The sequence below is a fragment of the Macaca mulatta genome, chromosome 2 (assembly GCF_049350105.2).
Source record: "Macaca mulatta isolate MMU2019108-1 chromosome 2, T2T-MMU8v2.0, whole genome shotgun sequence".
Taxonomy (NCBI): Eukaryota; Metazoa; Chordata; class Mammalia; order Primates; family Cercopithecidae; genus Macaca; species Macaca mulatta.
Window position 1 is genome coordinate 127,054,175 of NC_133407.1, and position 21,919 is coordinate 127,076,093.

At 39.1% G+C, this 21,919-nt stretch overlaps 1 protein-coding gene and 1 long non-coding RNA gene across 3 annotated transcripts in view; one reads left to right on the top strand and one right to left on the bottom strand.

Annotated features, from left to right (window-relative positions):
• The window catches only part of SYNPR (synaptoporin), a 331,134-nt gene that overhangs the window by 197,427 nt on the left and 111,788 nt on the right, over nucleotides 1-21,919 (top strand). For both annotated transcript variants that reach the window (XM_028843151.2, NM_001266609.1), the window contains 1 exon segment: nucleotides 3,604-3,728. In XM_028843151.2, coding sequence (XP_028698984.1) covers nucleotides 3,604-3,728 — 125 coding nt within the window.
• LOC144339530 (uncharacterized) overlaps nucleotides 1-21,919 on the bottom strand; it is a 133,247-nt gene that overhangs the window by 57,810 nt on the left and 53,518 nt on the right. The window lies entirely within an intron of this gene.

Genomic DNA, 21,919 nt, shown 5'->3' on the forward strand with positions numbered 1-21,919 from the left:
CTTCCAGGTGCTTCAGTGCCTTCTCCACACTCACAGGAGACCTGTCCACTGCCTCCCATGTTTTCACTGGGGCTCATCCTCACAGCATGGCAGCCACAAGGTATCACAGCTCATGCTGTGGCCACAAAGTCAATTCAAGAGCCCTCAGGGACTGAAGACTCACTCACCTCATCTCATCCTCGTTGCCAATTGTTAGGTCCATGACTACGCCAAGTGTCATGCTCAGGGTCAGGTTCCAGCCCCAGCTGAGGGCAGAGGGGAGTGGGTAGACATAGGGCAGGGAGCTGGAAGATCACTTGAGAGACAGCAGGTAAATGAGACATGGCTTTATTCAGCAGCTCTCTCATCAGCAGCTTACTTACACCTTTACCTTGATTGTCTGTTCTGGCTCTGTGGCTTCTCCCAGCAGCCAGCTTCCATGCACAGCTGCATGGCCAGCCTGCAAGACCAGCTGTAGGGTTAGTAGCTTAACTCTTTCTTTCTCTGGGCACGAGCAAGCCGACCATCTGCCAGATGGTCATTCTCCCTTACAGGGATCAGTAGCTTCACTTTTTCTCTGGGTGCCTGCACCTGCACAAGAGCAATGTTGGGCCCAAGAGCATGTCAGCAGGGCAGTTATATCTTTTCCAGACAATAGTGGATTTGAGCCAAGTATGAGCTTACACAAACAGGGTATATAACTAGTGGAGTATGTGCCTGCACTGTAAACTTGCTGAGTCATGCAGGCCTGGATGTCTGCCTCAGCCTACTTGTTGACCAAAGTACATCCATGTACCTTACAGCAGTGAGGACTATGGGAAAGAGAGAAATGTAACCCAAAAGCCCATAGGTATCATATTTAACTTGATTACAATGCCTTATGTTTTCAGAGCTCAAGAGAAGTGACAAGAAAAAATTGTGGTGTATGTGGTTTCAATAGTCATGACACCTCCTTTCCATGTATCTAACATTTTGAACTAGTTAAATACATAATTATCATTCCTTCTTAAGTTTATTATATGATGGTATTAATAATACCTTACTGTATATAAAGCGGTTAATATAAGATGAAAGGCCAAGGTAGTTTCTTTATAGCTATTAAGCACTGAAATGGACATTTGTTTTTATATCCTTCAATTCCAATCTGCTACATTTTAATGTCTCAAGGATTTTTTGAACGAAGCATTTTGAAACAATTTTGCTATTCTACCATATCTTTCCTATAGGAGTATTAAGCTTCATGCACACATGCCTCACAACATTGTTGCCACTAGGAAATACAACCATGTATGTTAAGTGGTGGACACAATACTTGGCCCATAGTAGGCACTTTAAAATGGCCACAATGTACAATCCCTTCTTACTTTTACCTGCACAATTGCCTATCACACACTTAGGACTCCTGGCCCCAGAGAAATGTAAATGTCATACAAATCTCTGTATGAATTGGAAGAGGGTAGCATGTAAATACATATTCCATCTCACTTAGTTTTCTCAGCAATTCAGAGAGACATAGGGGATATCCCTGTTTTATGGATAAGGAAACTTGGAGACAGAAAGGGCTATCTCCGTTGCCACAGCATGGGGCTTTGGACTCCATCGTTCCATTCTTTCTTACCAAAGACGCTATCTTGATGTGGCACAAAGGGTTGCGACATCCAGTGTTGGCTGATGAAAACTAGAATTAAGCATTGAACCATTAAAATAACTTTCTCTTTATTTCTACTAATACGACTAATACTAATTGGTTACAGGAAGAGAGCATTTGGTCATGAGGAGAAAGCAAGTCCACATCAGGGGCCTAAAGATGGGATTCCCTTCAGCTTCAGCATTCTGTGTCTCAACCCTAGATTGTGGAGCGAGCTGGAATAGCTTCTGAATGCTTCATCAAATCCTGTGCAACAAAAGCTAACAAAGTTAAAAAGATCAGTTTTTCTGGACTGCTTGAATGTTGATTCACTGGGGCAGACAGCCAGACAGATTTAGCTAGGGATTAAGTGTAAATTTCCTATTTTATGGCCCGGAACATCTTATTAAGGAGCATCTGCTATTTACAGTAATATTTGTTAACATTTATTGAGAGCTTATGCAATGCCAGGACCTGTTCTAAATGCTTTCCACATGTTAACACATTTCACTCTTACTACAATCCTTATATCTTTTGGTCAAGTTCTTTCCATTTTTAAAATACAGATTTTAAAAACTAGTCACTTAAAACTGCCACACACATGCGCGCGCGCACACACACACACACACACACACACACGTGACTCACAAAATACTGCTTTGCCTGTGAAGGTTTCACAATGCCCTGTTATCATCAGTCAGTCTTTTCCTACTAAAGTTAAGTGGCCAATTAAGACAAAAAAAAAATTCAGAGGCTTTTTTTCTACCCCGATTAAGATTGAGGTGGCAGGTGTTATAGATAATAGTCATTTCACCTTCTGAACTTTCTGGAAAGCCCTGGTGACTTTGCCACCTCCAGCAGCCTTCTTGGCCACAGCAACTGTCTGTGTCACACCACAAATAGCAAAATGACCCAGAAGAGTTACCGTCAATGCTATTTTTCAATGAGGAAATCAAGGCATGAGGAAATTAAGCAGCTTTCCCAAGGTCACATTCCAGAGCCCTTGACCCCAGTTGACTTCTGTGCAATAACTCCTCTCACTGTGCAAAATGATCTAGTGTTTCCAATAATGACCCCAAACTATTGTAAGAAGCTGAATTTCAAAGCTAAGATAAATTGGAATATTGCAGCATGTTAGTGTTAGGTGCATTTCATCGACTTCCTTTAGAAACGAGCAAGAAATTCTTTTGAGCTTAGCCAAATTATGAAATGAACCTAGTTTAGTATTTGCTTATGTCCCCTCTTAGGCCATCCTGTCTTCCAAGTGTCTCTTCTTCCTGGGAGACTTCTCAGAGTCCCTGCTCCTAATTATTGGTGCCTGGTTCCCCACAGATTCACATTCTACACCAGGACAGACCATGACATTAACTGTTGAAACTTTTAATGTTGACTTAGAAGCAGCAACCAACACAGAGATGTAACCACCAGTGAAAGTTGGAAGCTGAAATATACTGAGATCTTGTGCTCTAAAATAGCACCTCTTAGAAACTCACCTACTCTTCCTCAAACTCTTAGCTCCAGAATTCTCTGACCATGACTTTGAAATACTGATATATATTATTCCAAAAGACAAATCATATTTATGGTAGAAAATACAGACAAACAAAGAGAGCAGGATACATCCACACATCTTCCTACCTGGAGACATCCATTATTAACCAGTTGGTGCAGTGCTTTCCAGGCCTTTAACTATGGGATTATGCCTGTGCCCTCTGAGGCATGACAGCTATTTACACACTCAAACACAGCTATTTTGGATTGTCTTTATTTATTCTCCAAGCCACATTTCTCTCACTTGCCAGACAATTATTTTAGACACCACGTCCCCAGTCTTCACTCCATTCTACCTTCATCTTCCAGCTGAACCAAGCGCAATGCTCTTCTTCAGAAGGACCATAACTTCCCTCAATCCAGACAATTAAGCTGCTTTTGATATATCTCATTAGAGCAACATCATCCTAATAACTGCCTTCTGTTCGTTTATTTGTTCTCCACAGCTTTTTGCAATCTTTGCATTTGCAACATGTGGTGGCTATTCTGGAGGCCTGCGGCTGAGTGTGGACTGCGTCAACAAGACAGAAAGTAACCTCAGCATCGACATAGCGTTTGCCTACCCATTCAGGTAGGGAATGGTGGTTCATGCTTGCTAGCCTCACAGAGGGGTCTTTCTTTCTTCTGTGCTTTGTCTCAGAAAAATGCAGTCTCCCAGGGACTTCTGGGTAAACAGAAAGGATTCTGCCTGCACCCACGGAATGCCCAAACACTGTTCCCACTCACCACCTAGTGTGGGCACTGGGAGGATTTATGAGTTGACTCTCCTCCAAAAACAAAAAAAAAAAAGAAAGAAAAAAGAAAAAAAAAACTTGCTACAAAGAGAAAGAGGGAGAGAAAAAGAAAGGGAAACTGGAGAAGTAATTTTAAAGTACGATCAAATAAATTCAAGAAATATTTTTAGCACTTTGCCTTTCTAATGCACATTTTGAATCAACAAGAATGACAGATTATTTCCCAAATACATTTGACTGCAGAAACTTTTTTTTCACAGAGTATCCCAGAGTATCTGTATACTATGGAACACATCCTTAATATTTATATATTAAGTGTATATATATGTGTGTGTGTGTATATATATATTATATTATATATCATATATATAAAGTGTATATATGTGTATATGTATACTTAATATATATTAAGTGAAGTGTTCCTAGTCTAAGACAAAGATGACTCCATTCATAGGTGATGAATCATCATAGAGAGGTAGCATTGATACCAATATTCTTACTGGTTTTTAAGAGTAGAGCTGACAAAAGTTGCAAATACCTTGCTCAAGTAGATACTCCCCTAACTAGCTAATAAAAGAGTAAAAGAATAGAAAGCTCAGAAGTATTAAGCACATAATCCCTGGAAATTTAGTAATAAGAGCTGTGCTGTGCTGGTGGAAGTAGACATGCAAGCACTTGACTTCTGAAAGTTCTGGACCAACCTGTTGGCGTCTGGAGGAGAGTGACCAAGACAACGCATGCTTTCAGATTAACATGCAGGATCTAGGACAAGAGATGAGAACTGCCAATGGCCAGACAGCAGGGCTGGGATGCTTGGTAACATTGTACATGAAAACATAAGCTCCGCATGGCTTCTGCAGTGATTTCCCACTAAGAGATGTGGCAGGAGCAGGTAACTTAAAAGTCAATCTCTCAAGATTTAAAAGGCAGCAAGTCCCTAAACATTGAACTACCAGAGCCTAGAACTCTCAGTCTTTTCCTCAAACTGGAGGAGAGTAATCAAGAGACCTATCTGAACTAGAAACGACTGCCTGAGCTGGTGTGGCAGTGGAGAGCAGGGTAATATCTAATTTCATAAAATCCCTGCTTAAGGATACAATGTGGGAAGACACTTCAATCACAGTTTCCAGCACTGGGCTTCTTTAATTTCTTCCCAAGACTACAAATTCAAATGACTGGCCCAGTGAAAGGCAACTAGAGAAATTAGATCAAAATGTATTGCCATCTATAGCAGCCCCCTCATTTAAAATATTTTTACTTGGATTCTGAAACAAATATGGTTAATCATTATATTTTTTAGTAGCATAGCTTTTCTTTCAAACATTATCTGACTCAGAAGCTCCATGTATAAAATAGACATGAGTTACTGAGAAAGTCGGAGCAGGAGAAGAAGGGAACTTAAAGCCCCCAGCCAGTCCTCCTCGGCCTTCTCCCTGCCACACACCTTGCCCACTCCCCACCATACAGACCCTGTAAGATCTCCTGGGAACCCTAGGTCTCCTAGAAACAATTCTAAAACCACTGTTGTAGGATAAAGCAAGAAATTGTTTGCCACTCTGCTTACCACACCTTACATTTACTGTCTACTGTTAAGGAAGAAGGATTACCAATCTCCTTTTATAGAATTTATTGTAATTTGCCCCCATTAATGTTCATCTAGGAGATATACACACCATTCCAAAACAGCTTAATTTACTAGGGTTGCAATTTCAATTTTACATTTGCATATTTTAACATGTACCATTCATTATCCATGTACCTATTCATAACCTGTACCATTATGGGGAAAATCTCAGTAATAAGCCAGGATTTATACAGATTATTATGAAGACATTTGTTTCAGAAGAAGTACGGTTAGCAAGGTGTTGGTAATATAAATAATTAAAAAGTAAAAAGTAATGATATCCAACATTATAAAGCATGGAGAGAAATGTAGATTCTCACGTGTGGTTGGAAATAGTGAATATTGATAAAGCCTTTTTGGAGGACAATTGGAAGTAGGTATCAAAATTTAAATGTACATTCTATTTAATCCAGCAATACCATTTCTAGATATCTATCTTCAAAAATGTTCATATAAATACACAAATACATGCATGTAATATGCATGTAATGATGTGCACTTCAGTGTTGTTAATAATAAAAGACTGAAACAAACTTGAATGTCCATCAGCAGGAAGCAGACTCAATGAATTATTTATGTATGTCCTATGCAGAAGTTTTAAAAGTGAATGTACAGATATAGAAAGATGTTTAAAATGTATTACTAAAGAGAAAGTAAGTAGCAGCATGTTAAGAAAAAAACATAATAGTAAATGCACAATATAATTTTAAACTTATGCACCTATATGTTTATATATATTTGTAAAATGTAAAGTCTGGAAGGATACAGACAAACAGTTAATAGGGATTACTTCTGGGGAGGGATGTGTGATTGGTATGCAGAGGTCATACATTTACTTTTAACTCTACATACTTGAGTATTATTTGAATTTATTAAAATACGCATATTATAACTTGGTAATTTTAAAAGCACTCTTTAAAAATGAGTCATCCTATGGCTTCCAGTGAGATGAAATGATAAGACACAGCTTCTGGAGAGAAATAACTTATAGGAACCCCATCTGGAATTCTAAAGGGATTGAAGTAGATGAAAAAACTCTATTTTCAAGGTGAATGGCAAGAAGCAGCTGTTGAGACAACTCAGCGATTTGAAGTAGCAGATTATGAAAGCATTGCTTATGCTTAAAAAAGTTATTTTCTTCTAAAATGTCACAAGCCAATGCCAATGATTTGATGATAATCTCAGAAATAAGATAAGAACATTCAGTAGCTTTTAACTATTCAGTGTATTGCAAAGACCAAAAGGGCAATAAACTCAAGTCATTTGAAGACAAACAATTAGTTTGTAAATGATACATCAAAGGAAGCTACTTAACCAGTTATCAAACACATGTTTTAGGATGTAAGATGTCAGTGTTGAAAATTCTAGATAACTCACAAAATATTAATGTGCTGCTTCTAATAAATATGCCAAAGTGCATATCTTCTTTACAGCACCATATGTGTGTGTTCCTGATTCCTATCAGAAATAATTGACATCCAGCAATGTATCATTTTGTCATAGAAATAAAACATTTGTCACCTTATCTTCCTTATTATTTGTGATTAAAATGAACAACTATTACTTAACTGTTTTCTATCTGCAATAATATACTAAATTTGGTATGAAATTTACTTGATAACTAGCAGGAGAGTAGTTCTAGATTCCATATTTTCGGTACTTCCTTTATGCACAGAAGTGGAAAGTAGGGTGTCTTATTTTAAGGTACTTAATATATTTGTAGAAAGCCTACTCTAGGAATGCCAAGTAACATTTTAAACTTATACATGAATAAAAGATAGAGAAGGACAGAGTTGAGAGGTTAAGGGGCTATGGGAAAATTTTCATGGCAGAGGTACTGGAGAAGGGTCAGAATGATGAATGAATGAACAGACATGTGAACATTTATTGCAAAGGCACAATGTGCCAAACACTGTGCTAGATACTTTGACATATATTAGATTATGTAGTCATTACACAGACTCTGTGAAGAAGGCTACTATTGTACTGTTTGAGAAGACTGGGCTGAGAAACATTTTGTTGACATCACACAGAAAATTAAATTTAAACTTTTGGATTTTTTAAATTGTATGATTTAAATAAAAACAAGAAGAAAGCAAAGTTCAGACTGTTTGGAGCATGGTGAACAGAACAAAAATTTATGATGGACAAAAGTGATAAAGTTAGAAAGGCCATTTTTTCCCCTGATTATAGAACACCTTGAATTCCTTATAAGTTGAATAGGAAGAAGGAGTTAAAGCTGACAAAAGGAAAATAACAAGGAAATCTATTTTGAAGTAGAGAGTACAAGTTAGGATTTGATCATGCAGAGTTTGAGATGCTTGTTAGAAGCACAGGGGAATTTTCTATCAGGAAGTTTCACACTAAACCCTATGTAAGATGAGAGAGGTGAATACTGAAAATGAAGCTTTAAGAGTCATCATCATGAAGTCACATCTAGATGAAGAGAGGTCACCAAGAGAGACAGAATGGGAACTATGGAGGATGCCAGTGCTTGTAAAAAATGAATGAAACGGGTCACTGAAAGAGACCAATAGGAGAAGACCAAATGGAAAAGAAGTTGGATGAACCAGAAAGTTCAGGTTTTTCAGAAGGTAAGAAAACTTTCTGCACATGTATCCCAGAACTTAAAGTAAAATAAATAAAAACAGAAATAAAATAAAATATAAAAAAAGAAAACTTTATGGATGCTACCATTCAGCAGCATTGAGTACCTCAAAGAAAGAAAGGAGTGAAAAACCAAGAAAAAGCCATCAAATATAGATAATGGTGGTTATTAAAAACTTTCATGGGACATTTCAGTTGGAGAGAAAGCATGCCGAGCTGTTGGGGAATGGAAAATAGAATTCAGTATAGTTTCTCTCAGACCAATACAATGACAATTTTGAAGGACCCTAATTTGCTTATCTTAAGCCTTCAAGATATGATATTTGTGGAGAAAGAGACTAAGTTTTTTAATGACCTTCTAGTAGAGAAGGTGCTCACCTCTTGTTTCTTGGAAGTAACCAGCTCATTGAATGCCATGATGATAAATTTATGACCTTGGTTGAACAAATAACTAATAAAAAAGATTTTCAGTTTGTAAAAATCTTCCTTCATTTGAGAACAACTAAATAAAGGAAATAACAGAAGATTTATAATAAAAAATAAAGTAGTTGTTATGTCACTTCCATGTCTTGAGACCTCATCAAGATAAAAATATTGTTTGCTGTCAATTTTAAGCATTATTTTAGATATGAGATTAGTAATCAGTGTTCCAGATAATTAGCAAAATTGTCCTTCATCATGCCTCAGCTTTCTGAGTAGCTGGGATTACAGATGTGCACCATCATGCCTGGCTAATTTTTGTATTTTTGGTAGAGACAGGGTTTCACCATGTTAGCCAGGCTGATCTCAAACTCCTGAGCTCAAGTGATCCAACTACCTTGGCCTCCCAAAGTGCTGAGATTACAGGTGTGGGCCACCACGCTAAGCCACAAGTCCCTGTGACTGTTAAAAGGCTTTCTCTCACCACTGGAACCTGCTTGGTCTATAGGCAGGGCAGGCAAGAAATACTGGAGAGTAATGTCTCTTGGAGCAGCCTTTACCCAATGACAAATGTGAGTTGGAGGATAACAATCCCACCTTCCTCACCCCTCATGTGGCATAACACTAAGTCATGTACCGTACCATTTCCCAGAGGCACCAACAGGACCGATCCACCCACAGTGCAAACCTGATCATTAACACACCTTTCAATACCTTTTTTACATTTTCTGTCTCACTTCTCCACTGCCTTATTGGTGTTTTCAGAGCTGAATCCTCTAAGGAGTTGCACTCAGATCTTGATCTCAGGGGCTGCTTCTTAGAAGTCCAACCTAAGACATTGGCATTGCGTGAGAACATTACCATCTTTAAACAAGATAGATAGATGAGTAGATAGATTGATCATTTGCTTGATTGATCAATAGATAGAGTAAATCCCTACTTCTCACTCTAAATCATATTATACAGTAATACTCATTCAAAAACAAACAAACAAACAAATAGCTTGGCTGGAAATCAGTCACTTCAGTTCACAACACTTCCCCTTGTCGTTTTCAGTTCAGGTCTCATACGAAGTACGAAACCATGGTTGGTTTTCTCCATCCATAGAATCTTAGTATATGTGGTAGGTTTCTCCCAATTGTCAGTCATGGTAGGGTGTCCTTCAATGTTAGCTTCAGATTTTCTGAAAATCAGATGATGGCTGAGATTTTGGAGGTGCTGCATGGGGCCTCTGAAATGAAACCTGGTTAGACATAGTTTGTATTTTAGATCCCAAGTATATTCTCCAAATATGGTGATAAACCTTACAACCTTCCTCCTCAAAGGTTTGGGTAAACTACAAAAACTAGTTATATTTATAAAGATTATGTCATAACCACTGCATCAAAATGTTAACATATTTATTTTTAGGTGGCAAGATTATGAGTGAATCAAATACTCTTTTCACACTTGTGCCAACTGTTTTACACTGTTAAAGCCGAAGCAATGTAATGTAGCTTGGACTCTAGAGACAGACTACATAGGTTCAAATCCTCCACTCAGCTACTTATTAGCTGTATGATATTGAGAAAATTGCTTATCACTTCTGTTCCTTATCTGTGAAACAGAAACAATGTTACCTATTTCATAGTATTGTTATAAGTATTAAATAAGACATATATATATAAAATGCTTAAAACAAGACCTGGCATTCAATACATTGTCGTTTAGCATATTATTTTTATTTCATTATCGAGTAAGGGCAATTAAAAATCAACTAGAGTGCTAGAAAAGATATTTATTCTGGTTAATTAGCAAAATTACCCTTGAGACAACAAATGGCCAGTTTATTATATTTTACTCAGAATGGGATCTTCCCCAACCCTCCCTCTGCCTATATAAAAACATTAAAGGGTGTACATATTTAACTGTCTCTTGATTAACTTGCTTTTTAAATATTTAATGTTTATTTGGGTTGCCCTAGGATGTATTACTATTAGGCCTTTTTTTAAAATTTAACTAATGGGGGAATGAAAACTCCCCCTCAAAGTGACAGAATGGAGAACTCTTAGTGGCACTAGCATAATCCTTGGGAGGTTGGCATCGGTGGAGTAGGATACTGAGGCTTAGTCTCATCTTTGCGATCTGTGAAATTCAGTTCAACGAGAGGTTCCACATTGAGGGAGAGGAAAGCCGGTGCTACTCAGCTGGGTGCTGGCTGAATAAGCACCATTCCTCTGCTCATGACTCTAGCCACTTGCTCTATCGTTCCCTCACCCCTGTTGGGAACACGGGGGCAGGTGCAAGTAGATGCCAGGAAAGCTGTAGAGTTTGGGCCATTATCTAGTAATGCTAGCTCTGCCAGGAAGAAAGCATTTTATCCCTAAGATGCATAACCAAGAGCAGTGATGAGAAACATTTCTTTTTGTTTTTTTTTTTTACCATAATAGCCAATTTGGGGAAAATAAAAGTGTGAAGGGCTGCAATTTTTTATATCTTGTGTTCAGGAAATGCTGCACTTGCAATTACATTTAAGTATTCATTTATTGTTTCTCATTACCAAAGGGTTTCACTCTTTTTGCCTACAATTTCAGAAACTTTATAGCTATAGTATCTCATTCTAATGTTTTGCCTTAAAATAAATTTTGTGTATGATGAGACCTGGTGGTGCTACAGGGCAGAGACTTTGGGAGACGTAGAGGTGGTGTGGCCAAAGGGCTAATGGTGAATTTCTAGCCAAATCCAAACTCTATTGCCTAGTGGTTGGGCAAGACATAGCCCCCTAAATGGTAGTGAATTATGCAGTGGAAGCATCCTGAGCCCATAACCTTATTGGGCCTCAGTTTCATTATTATAAAAAGGCAATAATACTAGTGCCTTCCTTAAAGTGTGGTTGCAACCATTCAATTAGATAATGTGAGTTAGTTGTGTAGTACAGAGTCTGGCACACATTGAATGTTCCCTAAGTTGCTATCATTGTTGTGGCTGTTATTATTAAGGGAGCCTAGTGAAAGAAATTGGCACCAGAATTCAGCTGTAGACCAAGTATGACAGTCCTGTTTGGAAGTTTCTGTAGTAAAGAGAGGAGCTATCATTTGTAGGGAACGTCTTGGGGATCACAGAAAATGATCCAAATATGCGCCATGGCTGTTGGCATGAAAGAGGTTAAATGAAAAAAGTTAGTGAATGACAAATTAGTCTACCCCATCTCCACTCCACTGTTCCCCTCTCAATCTGTATAATTGCAAGATTGGAACACTTTTGTTGCAACACTTCCCCAAAAGGAGAGTGGTGGTGGGGAATTGGGTAGAATGGATATTTTAGTTTGAGTTTCTGCAAAAGCACATATTGAGACCAGGATTTGAGTGCAAGTAGTTTTCTTGGAAGGTGATCCTGGAAGCACCAGTGAGGAATGGGGACATGAGACCGGGAAGGGAAGAAAGCTAGATTAATTGACAAGATACTACCTTTGGCAACCAGGGCATCTAAGATTTTTAGGAAACTGTGGGCAACATGCCCCAACAGTAAATCCATCTGGCAGGTGATGAGGCTGGGTAATTATACCCCCACTCCTATTGGTCACTGGCCAAAAGCTGCTCCTGTGGGTGTTAATTCCCTGGGACTGCATGCAGACCTAGCATGTGCCTACAGCTGAAGAAAGTCTTCTTGCAAATTCATGGATGCTGACATTAGAAAGCCATCATTGTATACAGAAATGGTGAGAACAAGAGAGATACGGGTGGGCAACCAACAGCTTCTAATACGATAAGGAGATCCTTCAATCACTTTTCCTATATCTGTGAATGACCCTATCCTGTATAATTTAATTGTTCTCATTAATTCTTTATTAAGCACCTACAATGTGTAAGGCCGTGAATTATATAGGCACTTGGTATGCATTTGTTGGTGAAGTAGACATGACTGCTTCCCTCACAAAATTTACAATTAGTTGGAGATGGGAGAAAGACAAAGAAGTGAGAAATATAAATAAATACATATATATGCATATATGCATGTACATAATTTTACAATTGTAATTTCTATGAAGAAAATGAACATTGTGCAGAGAAGTAAAATAAGTATTGGTGGGAGTGGAGAGGACCAAATAATACATACTCAGAGGGAACATCACTTAGAATGTTCTAAGCAAAGAGAAAAGCATGGGCGTGGCCTTTAGAGAGAAAAGACTGGAATCTGGGGGAATAAAGAGAGACTCCTAAGTGGAGAGGGGAGTGACATGAGACACCAATGAGACAGGGATGCAATCCCAGTAGATATCAGGTAATGGTAAAAGTCTTGAGAGGAAATTAGGAAGATTAAGGAATAAAGAGAGAAGCTGTACTATTTTAGATTAGCTGGTTGGAGGAAAACCTTGCTGGTGAAATGAAATTCGAGTGCAGACCTGAAAGAATTAGGAGAGGGAGAGCCTCAAAGATGTCTAAGGGGTATATTCCAGGGAGAGCAAAGGACAAGAGCAGAGGCCTGAAACCTGAGTTTCGGGAGAGTTTGAGAACCAGCAAAGAAACCAGTTTTGCTGGATTGGAATGAGGAAGAGGAGAGGTGCAGGAGATGAAGTTGAAAAAGGAGGCAGAGACTGGATCCTGTAGGGTGTTGTGGGTTCATAGGAGGAAACTGGATTTGATGTTGAGTGAAATGGGAAGGCATTGGAAAGGAGACATACTTTGTAAAAGACCTTGCTTATGGCTAATAAAAGTAAATTCACTTAAGAGGTCATGGAGCAGAGGTGAAGTCAAGAAGGCCAGTAAGGAGGTGGCTGCAGCCATCCAAGAAAGAGATGGTGGTGGCTTGACCCAGCGTGGAGGCAGCAGAGAGGGAAGGCATGGTATGTAGCATGCCATGCATGGTCTTCCATGCCCCACTTCCAACGGTAATACATCTACAGCCCAGTCCTGTTCGTCAGTTTTTCCATCACTTTTCTCAGTGATGTTGAGTAGTGTGTCAGTCTAGTGACCAACTTTAATATTTTGTTTCTTGTTCCTGATTTTGGTTCATGGGCACCCCTTAGACCCACTAGGTTTTTTGTTTTTTGGGTTGTTTTGTTTTGTTTGAGATGGAGTCTCACTTTGTCACCCAGGCTGGAGTGCAGTGGGGCCATCTCAGCTCACTGCAACCTCTGCCTTCCTGGTTAAAGTGATTCTCCATGCCTCAGCCTCCCAAGTAGCTGAGATTACAGGCAGCCATCACCACACTCAGCTAATTTTTGTATTTTTAGTAGAGATGGGGTTTCACCATGTTGGGAGGCTGGTCTTGAACTCCTGACCTCAGGTGATCCACCCACCTCAGCCTCCCAAAGTGCAGGGATTGCAGGTGGAGCCACTAGTTTTTCATCACTGTGTGAGTAGTCAAAATACAAGAAGACAACCCGCGGATTTGACTTAAATGATGAATCTGCACAATTCCATTGAGATGTGTTTGTGAACATATTTCTGAAGACCAGAAAGCAATAAGAAATGTATGAAGTAGATAATAATCCCACTTCATGCAATGTGATTTTAAACAAGTCATTGCCCAAATCGGTCAGGGTCCATTCAGGAAAAGAGAGCTCATGCCAGGTGGTTCAATTACAAAAAGTTAATGTAGAGAATTAGGTATACAGGGTTTGGATGATTTGGAAAGGGTCCTTGAGACAATCTGAAGATGAGCAACAGAGGGAAGCCACCCCTACAGGTAGAGCAAGGATTGACAGAGAAAAGCTGGTGAGTAGAACTGGCTGGCCCCCCACCTGTTTGTATATGGCCCACAGGTGAAGAATGGCTTTTACACTTTTAAAGGCTTATGTGTATATGCTTATATATAATTTTTTTTTTGAGACAGTCTTGCTCTGTCACCCAGGCTGGAGGGCAGTGGTGCGATCTGGGCTCACTGCAACCTTCACCTCCTGGGTTCAAGTGATTCTCGTGCCTCAGCCTCTCGAGTAGTTGGGACTACAGGCACACACCACCATGCCGGCTAATTTTTGTATTTTTAGTAGAGACATGGTTTCACCATGTTGGCCATGCTGTTCTCAAATTCCTGATCTCAAGTGATTCGCCTGCCTCGGCCTCCTAAAGTACTGGGATTACAGGCATGAGCCACCACACCCGGCCTAAATGTTTATGCTTTAAATGCTACATAAGTACCTACAAAATACTATCCTCAGTTTTGCCTTTTGACTCATAAAGCCTGAATTGTTTACTCTTGCCCCCCCCCCCCATCTTTTCTTTTTTTCAAAAATGTATTGACTCCTAGGCAAGAGGCACAATGAGAGGAAGTGGTCTTGTTAGAGCCCAGGGTGGAGCCCGTCTAGCAGAAGCTGAGAACATGATGAGAGAAGGCGTCCAGTGGGTTCAGGAACGAAGGAAGGGATGCAGCTACTATGAGAGATGCTCACCAAAGCAACAAGAGAAAGGGGTGAAATCCCCTAGTTTTTCCCTTGCTCTAACCCTCCAGTCTCCCACCAGAGCTTCCCAATGGCTGAATGTAACTGGAAGCCCGTTGGACAGGATCAGGCCCCAGACTGAGATCCAGAGCACGGGAGGAGTAGGGCGTGGGATCAGAACAACCAGATGATGACAACCACAGAACCCCTTGCTGAACCTCAGTTTCCTACAAAATGACAAAGCTGGATTTAAGACTTCCTAAGAGAGAGTTAGACTTCTAATCTATGAAAATACAGAGGAACAGTAGAACTTGACTTTGGCTGGGAACCCTGATAGTGCCCCAGCCACTGCTGCTCCGGCGAGAACAGAGGGAAATGTAAAGACTCAAAGCGTTAATTTACATAAGACTCTTTCAACCTCATATGGCTTGCTCTGAAGCTTGTTCTATTTAGGTAAGATCTGAACAGGCTTTTAAAGACCAGGATTGGGACACTTACTGAAAATGATTGTAGGTTATGTAATCAAGGCTGTTGTTTCTGTTGAGCTCCCATAGGGAGGTGACAAGCGGCAGAGATTAAATCACTGTATGCTGAGTGGGCCTTTTATGTAGTTCTCAGTCTCACTGTGTGTAATTTTATAGAGCAGGCATGGGGGAGTGTGGTGGGAAGAACCTCATTACCAGGGAGAAGCTTTACACCCTAGAAGAACACAAACATTGCTGTTTTCAAAGTTATAAAAATAAGTTCTAGTTTTTCCTTACATCTGTTTTCTTTCCTAGAATAGGAAAGAGAAACAGAGAGAGACTGACTTTGAGTTGCCTAGAAAAGGACAAAAAAATCCAGCTGTAGTGACAGCCTCGGAATGGCAGAAGGAAACAGCCCACTCTTATCTGTATGTTATATCATGTGCCTTGAAAATGTAAGGTGCCTGCACCGTGGTCCCATTAACCTCCCTCTGTGCTTCCTTCTCTTCTGGAAAGAAATGTTAGGACATTCTTTGCGTCCCCTCAAGCAGGTGGCTGGAAGTCCCACAGTATACCTTATGGGGTCAAGCTGGTGTCAACTGAGTGGTGGAGACCTGTGTTCCCTCTCCTTCCCCAACCCCAGCCCATCCCCGATAGAATGGCATTTTGTGAGCCATGAGAGGACTTAGATTCTCCAGGGCTGAGAGGTTCAAACAGAGAGGACTGGCAAGTATTCAAACTGACTCGCTAGTCAGATGCTCTGGCAGCCAGAGCGGAGACATGAAAGCATCAGGACTTGGGGTGTCATGAAGTGACAACTGGAAAACCAGGAGTCACATTCTTATTTCCCCTTCCAGGATCCCACTGTGGGAATTCAGAAGCCCTGGATGTGATCAGAACTTTAGACTCTCTCGATGATAGGTTGAAAACTCTCCTACCTACATGGTAACATGTAGAAGGCTCATTTAAAATGGAGATTCCAGCCAGGCACGGTAGCTCACACCTGTAATACAAGCACTTTGGGAGGCCGTGACAGGTGGATCACTTGAGGTCAGGAGTTCAAGACTAGCCTGGCCAACATGGTGAAACCTCGTCTCTATTGAAAATACAAAAATTAGCCAGGCATGGTGAAGCACACCTGTAGTCCCAGCTACTTGGGAGGCTGAGGCAGGAGAATCACTTGAACCTGGGAGGCGGAGGTTGCAGTGACCTGAGATCGCGCCACTGCACTTCAGCCTAGGCAATAGTGCAAGACTCTGTCTCAAAAACAAAAAAAAAAAAAAAGAAAGAAAGAAAGAAAGAAAGAAAAATTGAGATTCCAAGACCCTACCCTAGAGACATATTTAATTAGTATCTGGGTGAAGCCCAAGGATTGGCATCTTAAATAATCCCCAAGTGAGCCTTAGACCTGTGGAAATTGGAGAATTGCTGACCTAAAAGTAATGAGACAGAGCTTTGATTTGCAATAGCCTGATATTTTGTGTTTTAACATTGATTGATTTTTTTATATTTGAGATTACACTTTGATTTCAGTAAACAATTAGCTTATTTATTATACTTAACACAATAAAAAAAATTTAAGTACCATAAAAAAGCAAATAGATGTTTCTATTTTTTCTTATTTTCAAATTTTCTTTTCTGACATATATTACTCTTAGAAAGAAAAACAATGAACTTGAAAAGAAAGCAAATGGTAATTTAAATGTGGTAGTGATAGGTGAACAGTAGCAATATCACCACCCCCACAACAATGTGCTTTTGAGCATGTCCCCTTAAAAAAGGCTGAAGTGCTAGTTGCCTTCTCTACCTCAGCTAAGTACAAATGAAAGTAGAGATCAAAAAGTAGGGTGGATATGTTAATCCTTTATATATATATAAAAGGCAAAGATCATCATCATCGTTGTCATTGATATCATTATTATAATAAAAAAAGGCCACTATTGATAATTTTACCATATACCAGTGGAAATCACATAACACACATTATACCAGTCGGTGCTAACAACACCTCTATGAGATAGCTACTCTAAACTCTACTTGACAGGTCAGTAAACTGTGGCTCACTGGGGTTGAATGCCTTGCCCTAGGTTACATAGCTAGTAAGTGGCAAGGCCATACTTAGAATGTCTGGATCTGACTCACGTCAAAGACCATGCCCTTCACCACCACACTGTAAAGAGCAGCAATGATGCCCTGGAGCTGACAAGTCCCCACAATTGCAGAGACTTCCTCCTCATTCCTACATTTATAGCCTATTCCTCATACCAGGCAAGCCAGAAAGGTCAGAGGAATTCAGCGAATGGTTCTCAGAGACATTGTTTTCTTTGGGACTCAGAATTACTGGTATTAATTTTCCAGTTGATTTCCTGAGACCAGGAATAAACTGTGAAGGAAGAACGACTCTAGGCTGGAACTGAAATGATTGTTCTTTTTCCTTTTTGCAGCTGGCTAGAATTTGAAATAAATAAGTTGTTGCTGATACAGTTTGTAGAATTTCTTATTTTTCATTTTGAAATATTCTATGCCAAACTAGCAGCTGTCACTTAGAGACTGTTAAGGAGTCACACAAATGACAGGGTTTTCTAGGAATAAAGTTATTCCAAAGGGTTTAGTGCTGTAGCTGATTCTCATTTCCCTGACAAGGGGTGGGTTGTGGAGGGAAGAAGGAGATGAGCTGAGAGGTCCCAGATACTAATCAAAAAACTTGAACATCTTTGATTGCAATGAAGGATCTTTAGTTATCATCTCTTTAGGCTTAGTGCTATGATATAAGAAGTAAGTGTAAAGTGCAGAGAATCACTTTTCCTAAGTACAGAGCTGGGGCTTCTTCCAAGGTATGCTTGATTACCTTTTGGCATCTTTAGAAATTAGCTATGAATTATGCTCAACAATCTCTGCACACGTGTTTTATTTTAGTACATGCACCAGGGGGTTCACTTTCCACTATTCTTCCACCATCTTGCATTCCATTGTCTAAAACAGTTAAATTATCTGTTGTTTATAACCACATTTTAAAATATCCTTTTTTATCAGAAAAAGTAGCACTTTTTTGTTTTTGTTCTGTTCTAAAAATCATTTTAGCAGAACTATGGAGATAGTAAAAAGATCGGTGGTTGCCAAAGGTTGGGGGAGATGTGGGGTGTGGAAGGAATGAATAGTTGGAGCACAGAGGATTTTTTAAGGCAGTGAAAGTACTCTGTATAATACTATAATGATGGATACATGTCATTATAAATTTCTCCAAGCTCACAGAACATACAACATCAAGAGTAAGTCCAAATGTGAACTATGGATTTTGGATGATAACAGTATGTCACTATATGTTCATTAATTGCAACAAATGTACCTCCCTTGTGCAGAATGTCAATAACGGGGGAGACTGTGCCTGGGCAGGGGAGGGTTATATGGGAACTCTTTGTATCTTCCTCCTGATGTTTCTGTGAGCCTAAAACTGCTATTTTAAAAAAGTATTTATGTTTTAAAAATCCTATTATATAGAAATGAATTAGAATATTAAAAACCTTCTTAAGGTAACTTCTCAGAGACAATCTCTACAGAAGTTTTGATGTATATTATTTCAGAACTTTTAATGCATTCATTTTTATAATGTTGATGTAAATCTTATTTTACAAGTCATTTTTATTAAAAATAATAATTATAAATATATTTTCATGTCAACCCTTATGGATCTACCACCTGTTTTTTGGACCTCACAGCTGTACTATAATTTCTTGCATGACTATATCATAATTTATGAAGCCAGTTACCTATGGGGACAGTTAGGTTATTTTGGTTTTCCACTATCACAAACAATGGTACAATTAAAATAATTTTTAAACTCATCTGTCAGGTAAATACCTGGGCCAAAAGGAATACACACCTTAAACGTTTATAGATTTTGCCAAATTCCTCTCCAAAAGGCAATTTATATGCCTATCAGGAGGATATGAAAGTGCCTGTTTCTCCATTCTTCCTAATATGGAATACTATAAATGCATTTACTTAATTACTTTAGTGAGACTGAATACTTTTTAATATAATTATTAGGCATTTTTATTCCTGGCAAAAAAACTATTTAAGAAGAATACGCTCACATTTCTTTATATCTAATTGCTGGCGTACCCACCTTATCTCTTGTCCGCCTGTCCCCGGTTGTTTTATTGTCAGTATTCCTCAATGCATACCTTTGATTTACTAATTGATGCAACTCACTTTCAGTATGGTCCCAGGCACTATGCTTGGCAATGAAGGGAATTTAAAAATGAAAAGGGAATGGGCTTTCTTTTTATGGAGCTTCATTGTTTTTAAGAATAGATTGATATTGATCAAGTTAAGGCTCAGAGACATTCCATGGCTCATCCATCACCCACTGCAAGTCTTTGGTTGTACAGGAGTTTGCATAAATATTCCTGAAATCCTTACCCAATATGACCATCACACAAAGTCACACTGCAGATAATTAGAATTAAGGTCTGTTAATCTTTACTAGTGACAAAGAAGTCTATGACAAATCGCCCAGATTAACAAATTAATATTTACACAGTGTGAGCAAACATTTTGAAAATTTGTATATTGAATTAATTTACATCATGGTGCTCATCTTAACAACCCTCATTAAATGTTGGCATTGAAAATAGTTTGTTTCATAGTACTTACAAAGAAAACTCATTTTCTAGTCCCTGTTTCCTCACAGATACAACTTATGGTGAAAGAGTTTGTCTTTAGGTTTAATTTTAAACAGTTTATTCTTATTTATCTCTAGATTTAGTTTATGTCTTGCTAAAATGAGAAGGGACTGGTTCCTTCAATATTCTTCTAAGTCATCACAATTGTCAAGAGAGAGTAAATGCCATGGATAATACGCCATTATATATGTTGTGGGGTTTTTTTTTTTTTTTTTCTTTTTTCTTGTCAGTGTGAGCCACCATCTTTGACTCAAACTTTGCCATTTCCAAATCTGAAATTACTACTCTGATTACCATGGTCTTTAGAGATGGAATTCAGTCTCTCTTCAGAGTGAATATTCTTTAAAGACTGATAAAGCTTAGTGTTTCCTTTATACAGATTTTTAAAAAGTAAAGCATAAATATTCCGTATGGGAACAAACAGTGGCACAGAAGAAAATGAATGTAAATTCCTTATGTTGTGCAAGACTAAATGAAAATGTAATGTGAATTCCTCCCTAACTCAGGCTCATCACTGGGTGCCAGATGACTATGTGTTTCTGTAGTTTTAAAAATCACTTCAATTTTCAACCAAATGCCGCTAGCCAGATAAACAGTGTGTCTCTGGTGCTTTTTATAATGCTTTTTAGAAGAGAAATACAGGGAGTAAGAAAAAAGAGTATACTCAGCTCTTCTTTCAAAGTCTCACTGTACATCAGCAGAAATACTCAGAGATATGTTGAACTTTTGAGCCCTCGTTCGTTCACTCATTTGGTCAGTACATCTGTGTCAAGTGTGTAACCAGATGAGGATAGGGTGCTTGCCCTCAGCAACAGAACTAGTCCATCTTTAGCCATGTTTGGGTTCTAAGGGCACCACCATCTTAGCTAATTGGATGGTAGGTGGACACTAATTTATCAGCCAGTCAATAATTTATGAATGGTTGCTGACAAAAAGAGACTCGTTCATTCATTGAGCACATTTTTTGAATGCCTACACTGTGCCGGGAGCTGTTCTTGGTGCTGGGCATCCAGTGGAGAGCAACATTGATTGGTTCCTTCTCATGGAGCTTCATGTTGTAGTAGGAGGAAGGAAGGGAGAAAATAAACAAGCAAACGAGCAAGAGACCAAGATTGTGTCCGATTAAAATAGGTGCCATGACAAAAATTAAACAGAGCGATGTGATGAATAATTGGGGAAACCTAGGCAAAGAGATCCCTTTTATGAAGGAGACATCGAGCGGAGACCTGAATAGCAAGAAAGATGAACAATGCAAAGATCTGGAGAAGAAATTCTTACAGTTGGAATAGAAGGAGCAAAGGCAGGAAGAGTGGTGTGAAAAACCACTGTGGTGTGGTAAAGGAATAGAAGGAAGACTAGTGTGGCAAGAACACAGTATGTAAGTGCAGACTGTGGTGCAGTGAGGCAGGGAGGGGCCAGTATCAGACATGGCCTCATGGGCCCCATAAGGCGTGTGAATTTTTTTCTAGATGAAATGGGCATCTTTTGCTTACAACTACAGAAGTAGGCCAGCCGTGGTGGCTCACAGCTGTAAGCTGAGCACTTTGGGAGGCTGAAGCAGGAGGATCGCTTACACCCAGGAGTTCAAGACCAGCCTGGGCAACATAGTGGGACCTCATCTTAAAAAAAAAAAAAAAAGAATAAAAAATTAAAAAAATAAAACTACAGAAGTGCCATGACCAGATTTACTTATTTTAATAATTATTTTAGCTGCAATGTGAAAAAAAATGTTTTTTTTTGGTGGAATGAGGAGACCAGTTAAATGGTGGTTACAGATACTCTAGGCAACAGTTGATGGTGGCTTAATTCAGGTTTTAGTGGTTCAGAGAGAGAAAACTGGAATAATTTAGGATATATTTAAAGGTATGAT